General features: G+C 54.8%; 1 protein-coding gene across 1 annotated transcript in view; it reads right to left on the reverse strand.

Annotated features, from left to right (window-relative positions):
- Positions 1–9334, reverse strand: part of Galnt2 (polypeptide N-acetylgalactosaminyltransferase 2) — a 95025-nt gene extending 85691 nt beyond the window's left edge. Inside the window, exon 1 of the mRNA XM_026412592.2 lies at positions 9139–9334. Within this exon, the coding sequence (XP_026268377.1) occupies positions 9139–9255 (117 nt within the window). The 5' untranslated portion in view covers positions 9256–9334. The remainder of the gene's footprint in view (positions 1–9138) is intronic.
- Positions 9335–10821: the final 1487 nt, after the last annotated feature.

Here is a 10821-nt window from a genome sequence, read left to right on the forward strand (position 1 = left end):
AGCCACGCCTGATGCCCTTGCCAACTGAGGCTGCACGCTACCAGGAACATCACCTCTAGTATTCTGAGTGAAATTTTCAAAAATACACAAAAAATGAAATAATACAATGAACACCATACCCAGCGGTCGACATCCACAACACATCTGGCTAATCTAATTGTCCCAAAATTTCCCCCAGGTAAGCTACCACTGTGTCCACAAACTGGATTTTACTCTCCAAAAGATACGGATGTATAAAAACTCTAATTCCAAAGCCGCTGCCCCTGGACACACGCAGCCAGGCCTGGACTCCAGTGCTGCTGCCCCTGGACACTCCACAGCCAGGCAGCAGCTCGACCCCAGAGCTGCTGCCACTGGATGCACTGCAGCCAGGCTGGACTTTATCTGCTCCCCAGTCATTACCCAACCCACCCTCTGTTTCTTACACAGTGGGTTCATCTTAATGACTGTGACCCTCTGAAAGAAGGGAGGACTCTTCTGGTCCATGAGACCTGTGGGTACTGGGCTGTGCCCACACGGTTTCTCAGTGGGCAGGTGCTCGCCAGCTGCTCTCAGAAATGAAAAGCAGAAGTGTTTCTGTCTGTGTGCTGGGAGCAGGAGTGGACGGAGGCAGAGGTGCAGTCAGACAGGGCCCAGCTTCCTCCATCAGAACACACAGCAGCCAGGTTCTCCTGAGGGCAAGCAAAAGAAAGGCCATACCTGGGCCATGCCAGATACCCTCCCCAGCTCAGCACCTGGAGCCAGGACTCCTGTCCCCATGGTGACATCTGGAGATACCGTGGACCAAGAAGGGGTCAAGTCACATCATCACCAGCTCAAACCTCAAAACTGGTGAAGAACATGTTGACATCTTAGAAGAAAACCCAGGACCAGTGTTCCTAGGAGCCACATCAGGGTGGGGCAGAGACGGACAGGAGGCTGGAGTCCAGCAAAGTTCCCCAAAGAGTGAAGGCTGGCCAGCCCTGCACGACTGCCATAAGAGCCTCAGGCCCAGAGCGGGGGCACTCAGTGCTTCAGGGGGCTCTCTGGGAAAAAGGCCCACATTCTTGGTGGCACAGCAAGGTGACCAACAGAGGTGGCTGGATCCAAGTTTGGGAACACCATTCCCATCCCCTCCCACTCACATTTCTGTGTCCAGATGCATGAGCCATACCTGGGAGACTGGTTTCTAATGAAGTCAGACAGGCTTTTTCAATAAGTGGGAAATAAAAATCTTGGCTGACAGGAAGCTCCGAGACCCTGCTCAGTGGGCAGTTTTTCTCTCCCAGGGCTACATAAGGTAACAGAGTATTTTACAAATAACAGCATCTCAGAGGTGGCGAAAAGGGAACATTCTAGACCAGAGAAACCAGTGGTGACCAAAAAAGGACCAGGGGACGAGCACTGGCACAGGGGACAGACCAAGCGAGAGCGGGGTGAGGCTACCCTGGGAGGTCCCAGAACGACGGGAAGCAGGGAGCAGGAGGCATCCAAGACGGCCACACTGTGCCCTGACACTCACCTGCACTTACTGATAACTGTGCATTTCTGGGCAGCTCCAAAATCAGGCCTTCAATCTGCATCAGCTTCTCAGGCTGCCATAGGGTCCTTTTGCTGAGAAAGAGGCCCTTCAAACCAAAGCTGTCCATTTTACAGAGCAGCACCTTGAAGGAGCTGGTCTTGCAGGCAGAGGCAGGGACCCTCCCAGCGCTCCCGGCCACCTCCTCCAGAAGCACACTGCCCCACAAAGCCCATGATGACTCCTGGAACAAGCAGACAGCCTCTGGGAACAGCAGTTGGATACGCCACCGGAGGCCCACTCCCTAAGTAACCATAGGCAATGAAGTCACATTTCCACTTTATTCTCCACAATACTACAGATCACAGGACCTTGATGTCATTCACACTGCAAAAGCCTCCCCAAAGCTGGGGACACTGGGCAGGGCTGCCTCTGGCTTCCTGATAACATGCATGGGTGACCCCACCCACACCACTCTGGCAACTACGTGGCAGTGGAGAATCTGGGCTGTAGCTCATGAGGCTGATGTGTGGAGTCTGCATATATGCCCTGTCCTTGCACCCTGAGTCACAACCCAGCTCACCTGGCCCTGTGCAGAGGTCAGCTTAGAACTCAAGAAGCTCAAAATACAGGCCACAAAGGCCTGCACAGGTCCAGCAGGGCCATGGCGGGCAGTGAGCAGCCATGTGTGCCAAGAGCCAGCGGAGCAAAAGCAGAAATCCCCACACCATACGGTGGAGGAGACACAACCCTTGGGAACTGGCTCTTTTAGTGAGCACAAGAAGCCAAGGAGGGACTGGGGTTGTAGCTCAGTGGTGGAGCGCTCCCTTCGCATACATGGGGCACTGACTTCGCTCCTCATCACCACATGAAGCAAAATAAAGATATTGTGTCCACTTATAACTGAAGAATAAATATTAAAAAAAAAAAAAAGCCAAGGAGCAGAGACCCCAGAAAGAGGCTGGGTACAGCTGAGACCAGGACCACCTGTCCATGAACCCACACACGCAGGAACCGGCCCCACTGACACCCAAGCCTCTCGTACTACTCTGTGCCCACTGCACCTAGTGTGTCCACAGGGAAGGTGACCTGGTTGCACTGTTCCACAACACTCCAAGCACAGGGACCCTGCACCCACTATGCTCCTCGCAGAACCTCAGCACTAAGCCATGCCTGCACACAATAGGTCTCCAAAGATTCTCAGTAAGAGAGTGAAAGGGATGGAGCCTGTGGTCACCCCAGGCCCTGCCCAGGCACTGGGGCACGCAGATTTGGTGGAGCAAAAGACTAATGAAGGAATTGACACTGCCTTCTGAGCACTGTGGGGGGCTTGGCCCAGGAGGCCCTCAGCAGGCACAGATGCACAGGTGCACCAGGACAGACACTGCCAAAGCTAGGAAGGGGAAGGGAGGAAGGGCCTGGGAGCCCAGGAGCCCCACCAGCCCTGAGATTGCGGGAAAGTCTCCCCACTCCAGGTCTTCAGCATGAAGGGAGATGCCCGACAGCTGTTCTGAGGAGAGCTCAATGTGTGAAACCCCTAGAATGCACTGCACACAGGAGTGCCGACCAAGTGTGTCTACGTGTCCTCCTGGCAGGGGTGCAGCCCAGACCCCCAGCAAACTCCCTGGAAGGCCCAAGCACAAGGCACAGGGAGAAAGGCCACCAACATGCACAACTATAGCCACCTCCGCCTCTGGACACATGTACACCTGGAACAGGAAATCATTTCTGCCCCTGAACACATGCACACCTGGCACCTGTGGCCACTTCGGCCCCTAGACACATGCATGCCTGGTACCGACAGCCACTCTGCCTCTGGACACTGTATGCCTGGCACCGACGGCCACTTCCGCCCCTGGACACATACACACCTGGCACCAGCAGCCACAGCCAGTAGGGAGGGGGCTCTGGCACAATGTGGGCAGAGGCTGGGATGCTGCCCATGTCCTACAACAGAGGGCAGCCCCCTCTCAAAGCACCCTCCAGCCCAACACCAACCATACCACGGTGAGAACCCTGAACCAGGGCGGTCACTGCCCCCTGGTCCCAACCAAAAGGTGCATCCCAGTTTGGACTCTAGAAGCCCAAGGACTCTATCCCATCCTTCTTGACCATTCTGCCTCCCTGAGAGTTAGGGACAGGAAACTGTTGCCTTGGATAGGGCCAGGTCACCAACAGGAGGGCCTGCTCTGCAGAGCACTCCTGGGAGCAGAAGAGGAAGGGGCAGTTCACAAGGGCAGGCAGCCTGCAGGGCTAGGAGTGATCGACCACTGCCCAGCCCCAGGCAGGGCCAGCCTGCATGCACAGGGGCTCCCAGGGCTACCAGCTGGGCACTCTTCCATTGCATGCCCAGGATCGAGGCCCCTGCAGCAGGGTTGGTTTTTCAGATCCGGCCCTGATGAATCACTGCTTGCTGTCTTCGCTTTGGCATGTTAAGAAACCCATCCGTACAAATGACACATGCTTCCCAGGCCCACTGTGGAAGTGGGAAAGTCCAAAGCCAGTGTCTCAGTCACCCTGAGCCACAGGAGGAGGGAGCCAGATAGGCGCAGTGGCTGAGGGGTGGGCCCACAGAAAGGACTGCTCAGGGCAAAGGCCTGGTCTGTATCCTTGGAAGTGGCACATGGTCTACAGAGAGAAAGCGGAAGAGGCTTTCTTTACCAAGTTACACATGGCTGGCACCTGCACACTGAGTTAAACTTGAAGCCACCTGTAAGGCCAGAGGTCAGGAAGTCTTGGCACCGTAGAGAAGAAGAAAGATTGTCCTGGTGAGCCACACCCACATGTGCCGAGGAAATGCCCAGGCCCAGCCCATCCCAGAACCACTCAGGAGCCCAAGACCACCAGCCGCAATGCAGGAGGAAGGCAACCCTGAGGCCAAGAGCAGGCCTGTGTGGACAGGCCTCAGCCTACCATCATTTCGGGCACCAGGGTGCGGCAGCCCTCCCTCGTCATGGCAGAAGTCACTCAACTGCTGAAGTGGGAAGGCAGCTTGCTGGGTGGCACATTTACACCCCACAGAAGGACCTCACGGTCACAGTCTGTGTGGCCTGACTGAACGGAGTCTCCATCTGACCTGCGTTTCTCAGATCACCTTGCACACACAGCTTCCTAAACAGGTTTCACCAGGAAGGACCAGAGCCACAGGGGAGTGGGTCTGGCCAAATCCACGAGTTCTACATGCAGGCTGCTGGTCCATCAGGAGCCTCCGGGGCCTTTCTCAGAACATCCTGCCACTGCCCACACCTCAGCCAGCAGCTCCCAGTGTTGCCCAGGCAGCCTCAGTACCTACCACCTTGCTTCTGGGCAAGCAGAGCAGCAGCCTCACCACTTGATCCCAGAATTGGCACCTTCCCCAAGTGACTCCTGTGCCAAAAGGCCTGAGACCGGCAGCAATAAGGAAGGTACATACTGCCCACTATTCTGAACACTTCCCAGTCACCTATTCCTATTGCAGAGTGCAGAGGAGCCCACCTAGCAGGAGCGGGCTGCAAAGCCTGACAGTAACCCGAAGTCTGAGCAAGCTGACCTCTCTGAGCACCCCCCTTGCTGGAGGGCCAGAGCAGGGCTCAGCATCTCCACAGTCTTTATCATTCGCGATCTGTTTCCACTGAGCTTGAATGCAGCTCCGAGGGAGCCACAACTCCTCACCTAGGAGCCTTACTCTCCTTAGGAAGTTCATCTTACAGTGCCCTCTGCGGACTGCCCCACAGAGCTTTCCCTGCCATCCTCCCAACTGCAACTCTGTGGAATGGCCTCTGAACTGCAAACTGAGGGGAGGCAGCAGGGAGTGCGTGTCCCCAACATCTACCCACAGGCTCACCAGGGACCTGCAAACACCTGCGAAACTGCGGGCCTCATGTCAGTGCAAACCAAGCACGCTTCTGTGCCTGCTGTCACTCCCAACAGGAGGGACAGGGCAGGAGCCTGGGAGAGCCTGGCCAGCCTCCTGCCCAGGACTCACTACTCAGGGAACATCCATCAGTCTCCCACTACAGAAGCAAGCCCCAAGGCAAGCTGCACCTGGGCCCACGTTCTTGATGGCTGCCCACCAATGGGAACCCTCTGTGATACCACACTGAGTAGAGAGCTGGCCTGGGCTCCACACTGGGTGAGAGCTGGCATGGGCAGATGACTTCCCAAAGTCCATCATTAATGGTAGTCAAGGAACCAACCAGATTGGTTCCAGAGACACAGACAAGGGATAAAGAGACCCAGTTATACAGATGACTTAGGACCCTGGCTACACCATTTCCAGAGGCTTTGAAGGTTTCCTTTTTCTAGTCTCTTTTTTTAGATATCAGTCATTCAGCACTCACTATTTACCAGAAACCATGAATAGCATGCACTCCTCAAAAAAGGCCACTAGATATGAATGCTATCCCTAATGCAAAGTCAAGGAAACTGAGGGTCAGAGAGCTTCAGTAAATTAGTGAAGGACACTAAGTAGAAATAGGAAGAAAGTAAGTCTCACTCAGTGCCAATAAGTGGGGACTGTGTCCTTTCCCTTCACATGGAAAGCCTCTCAAGAAAGTTGCTGGTTCCCTAAATCAGCCAAGTCAAGAACCAACAAGTCTGAAGCCCTCCACAACTTAGCCCTGAATTCCTTCCCCAATTGCACACCTAAAGTTCCTCTAATTAGTACCACACTCCAGTCCCTGGAGGTCCCTCCCCATGCCAGGACCCCCTCCCCCCAACAACACCTGCAAGAGGCTGCTCCAGTCCTCCACCCAGGGACCCCCAGAACAAAGGCTTAGCTCCCACACGAGCTCCCAGGAGGGGTGATTCTGCAGGCCCTGGGCCCCCCAAGGATGGGAGCAAGAGGCCAAGGCACATGCCTAGCCCTCTCCCAGCACAGCACATGGTTCTCCCACTGGAAGCCCTGTCCTTTCCACCAAGGCAGCCACACTTCACCCAGAGGCCACTTCATTTAAACAGAAATGCCTTCTTCTCTTCTGCAGCTCTACCCACTGCCAAACAACCCAGGACCCTGGGGAGATTTAACATGATTAAAATTTTAAAGTATTTGACATGCTCAAAGGAGTGGCCTCATGAGTGCAAATCATAAATGTAGGGGGAAGAGCAAAATATGGGGCAGGGAGGCCACCACAAACGTGTGAAATGTTAAGTGAAACTGCACATAGATTGCTTTAACACACATCCTAAGCCTCAGCACAGAGTCCTGAGTTTCACAGCAAGTGCAAGGGGGTCGGTTCTCAGCTCTCACTCCTGCCTGGTTTGTTAAGTTGCAATCCAAATGAGCTGACTTTCTGGGTTTTCGGAATGCAGAATAACAGTTCTGTGATGAGTTATTTAACAGGCAGGGTACACAGTGAAGAGCCCAGGCCACGCTGCTGAAACAGCAGAAACCCTCGTACATGTCCCTCAGACAAGCCCCGAGGTCTAATCCTGAAGCCCAGTGCCCCATGAAAAACCTCAGGATGTGGAGAAATTGGATGAATGTGGAATCAGATCCCAGACATGAAAACAAAGAAAACAAAGAAAAAATATAAACCCAATTATCTCTTTTAAAAAAAAAGTACAGTATTTAAATTCTGCTATTACATGCATACGCCACTGTCTTATTTATGTCCACAAGCTGAAAAAAACACATATTTCCTTTCATCATGAAGAGACATCCATGTTTAAACCCAGGGAAACAATCCACAGAAGACAGTTCTCCTGTAGGTCAGGAATCCAAGACAGCAGGGTCCTGTCGGGCCTCCAGAAACCAGCTTTGGTCCTCCCTTCTTTATGTCAGGGTCCACCCAATTGGGCCAAAGAGTCTTCTGCAATTGCAAAAGCTCTGGCATTTATTTACTTCCTCCCCCTCTGAGGGGTAGGATTTAATTTTCTGGTTGGTAGAACAGCATCCCAAAGCACCCCAATCCACATGTAAGTCACCTCCCTACTCTTCTCCCTGGTCTTCATCTGGCCATAAGGATTCCTTGGACTTTCCTCTAAGCTAAAAATCACAGGTGAAGGGTGTGAGGTGAGGGGTGTCTCAAGGCTTAGACAAGAAGGCCTGCCCACCAGCTACAGCCCTTGGCTAAGGAAGCAGCCCTGGGAAGCTGACCCCACAACCTGCCCTTCTAGTCCCCTGTATTATGACAGTGGCAAGGCCAAGGGGTCTCACCAGCAGGCCAGGCTATATCACTGGCCAGAGCAGTTCACTGGGAAGCCAAGCTTGTAAAAATCATTCCAGTTTAATACTCTATGGTTTTCAAAGGACCAAACTGCTTCCAAAGCCGCCTGCTCTGGATTCAAGAATCAGCAGAGATTCCGCTTAAAGGCAGGGCTGAGAGCCCAGGTCAGCTCCTGAAAGCCTAACCATCCTTACATGGAGACATCCACCCCATACTGCCCCTATGAATAAAGCTACCCATGAGATTCACCAAGAGCTAAACGAGACACTCCACCTGCCTCAGTCAAGAACTGCAGCTGGAAATGAATGAATGCAAGCTAAAAAGGATGGCTAGAGACCACCAAGTCCTGTGTGAACATGGTGGCTCAGACTTCCCCAGATGTCTGCTCAAGCCACATTAGTCCCCATGGAATGGCTACAAGTTCATTTCCTCACTCTTACCCAGAGGAGTTCCACCTCTATCTTGGGTTCCTGGTGTCACTAATGAGGTTTACAGGACTTTGGAAAAGATAAGATTGCTTTCAAAGCCGGTAGTAAAACTCCAAAAACCCCTCTGACAAGTAGGGCAGCTCAACAGCACAGAGGCTGGCCAGGTACAGGATGGCCTTATGGCTTCTGGCGCTTTGAGTCCTCGGATATCAAAATCCCACTGGCCGCACAGTGGCCCCCGTATTTCCCATAGCTTCATGGCTTGGCCCTGAGCGCTCGCAGAAAACACCCATCCAGATGGACCGGGAGTGGGGCTGGGAAATACAAGTGCAGGAGACCCAATCGCCGCGGGAGGCCAAGGGCTACTCTGCCACGCTAGGCAGAGAGAACCAGGGCACAGCAGGGTTGTGGCGCCCGCGGAGGCCAGCCGGGGCGGGGCGGTTGCATGTGTGGCTCCGAGTATCTGTGCCCCGCGCGCCAAAGGGCAGATGGGGGCCAGACAAGCGATCACAGCCTGCAGGGTGGCCAGAGGCAGGCGCGAGGGTTTGCTGCCGCCTGTACCAAGGGGCCAAGAAGAAACTTGGACTCCTGACTCCTAGTGTCCACGCCGCGCAGGAAGGGCGGCCTCTCCTTCTGCTCGCTGCGCACCCCTTTGTGCTCCCAGCACCCTCCCCTACACTCCGCGCAGCGCAAGCTGCGCGGGGACAGGACTCCAGTCAGGTGGGCAGGGGGTGGGGGAAAATCAGGTGAACAAGGGACTGTGGGGGAAACAAATGGACAGAGGTCGGGGTGGTGCATAAGAACAGAGGCCCGGAGAGACCAGGTTAACAGGAGCCAGGTGGGGCACAAAGTGGGCGGGGGCCGGGGGGGGGAGAGCCAGGTGGACAGAGGCGGGGAGGGGTGGAGACCAGTTGGACAGAGGCCGGGGAGGGGAACCAGGTGGACAGGGGCCGGGGAGGGGGACCAGGTGGACAGAGGCCAGGGGTGGGGACCAAGCGGACAGGGGCCGGGGGTGGGGACCAGATAGGCAGGGGCCAGGCATCCGCGGGCCTCCGGTGCCACTCACCTTCCTGCCCGCGCCGCCCGCGGCCAGCGCGGAGCCGCCCCCCGAGTACATGTAGTAGGCGATGCCCAGCACCCACAGCAGGGCGAAGCACAGCAGCATCCGCGAGCGCCGCCGCATCCTCCCACTCGGCGCGGCGCCGACTGCAGCCTGGCCGGCAGCGGCGGCGGAGGGCGCGGGCGGGCCGGGGTGGGACCGGGCGCGGGGCGGGACCCGGCGCGAGGGACGCGGGGACGCGGGGACGCGGGCGGGCGGCGCTCGGCGCCCGGCAGGAAGCGCGGCCCGGCGGCGAGGTCAGGGAGCAAAGGGCGACCAATCGGCGCGGGGAGGCGGAGCCGGGGCGGGGCCGTATCTCCGGGGCTGCGGCGCCCCGCCCCGGAGCGCCGCACGGCGTGAATGGCAGGTGGCTGCCGGCGGGGCGGAGCGCGAGGCCCGGCCCTGGGCCAGACCTAGCGGTTGGTTCGCTTCAGCTTCCGTTCTCAGCTAGCAGCAAAACGCCCCCATCCCCAGTGTCAGGTTCACTTTTTTGTTTAAGAAGAGGTGAGGCGTTAAGGCAGAGCCTGGGAAGCTGGTTTTCAAAGACGCGTTTCTGGGTGGAACCGTCTTAATAGCTAGGAGGTGGTCGTGTTAAGCAAACTTGAAATTGAGAGGAAAAAAGGCAGAATTTCTTAACCCTTTTCTTTTCCATGGGGTGTTTTCTTGAAAGAAGAGCGCAGTCTGCAGGAAGCATCTCCAGACGCGTAAGAAACAGCTCTGTCCTAACAGCGTCACTGTAACCTTGGCATGCCCTCGTAGCGCCAACGTTGCCAGTGCTCCTGAGAAAGGAAGAAATGTTACCAGCACTTGACACATTACCAGTTTTTCAAGAGCATCAGAGTCCCAGGATAATGGCAGCTGCTGATGGTATTTACCCACATCCTCCACAAAAGCAGGAAGATTCAGATTACGGAAGAAGGAAGAAAAGACAAATTCCAACAGAGCTCCTCCACTATAGCCAAAGACTTAGGGGAAACACTACAGGTCTATACTTTATTGATCAGGGGAAGAGAGTTTGCAGGAGGAAAAAAAAAAAAAAGGAGAGGAGACAAGAAGTGGAAGCTGTGAGAAAACCTTGCTTCTTGCAAGAGTCATAGGAAAAGGAAAAGTCATAGGAAAAGTCATAGCTGAGGCCCTTTGGAGGCCTGGAGGTGAATGAGAAGAAGAAAGTGAGAAGACCCTGCAGAAATAAGACAGCCTGCCCCTCCCCAGCTGCCAGCATCATGTGTGAAATCTGCACTTCTATATACAGGTGGGAGAGAACACTCCCCACCTGGGAACCCTGCCCCAAATGCCCAGGAACAGGAAAACTCAAGTCAAGGGCAAAAAGCTACTCAAGAAGAAAACAGAAAATTAATTCTGTTTCTAATGATGACAAAAGGAGCCATGATGGTTGGCCTGATAAAAATCCCCCCCACACACACACACAAGAATCATGAAGTGGAAGCAATGGTAGTTCCACCCACCAAACTGGTGGCTGTGTGCACACAGCTCGGAACAAGAGCTCCAAACCAGGGACAGACTGGACAAACACTAGGAAGAAATCATGAGAGTTGACCAAATTCAGAAAAGAAATTGGAAATAAAGACAAAATCTATCCCAGGAAGAAAGAATAACTACCAGCTACTTAAGGGAGAATATATTTCAATG

This window comes from Urocitellus parryii, chromosome 9, assembly GCF_045843805.1.
Source record: "Urocitellus parryii isolate mUroPar1 chromosome 9, mUroPar1.hap1, whole genome shotgun sequence".
Lineage (NCBI taxonomy): Eukaryota > Metazoa > Chordata > Mammalia > Rodentia > Sciuridae > Urocitellus > Urocitellus parryii.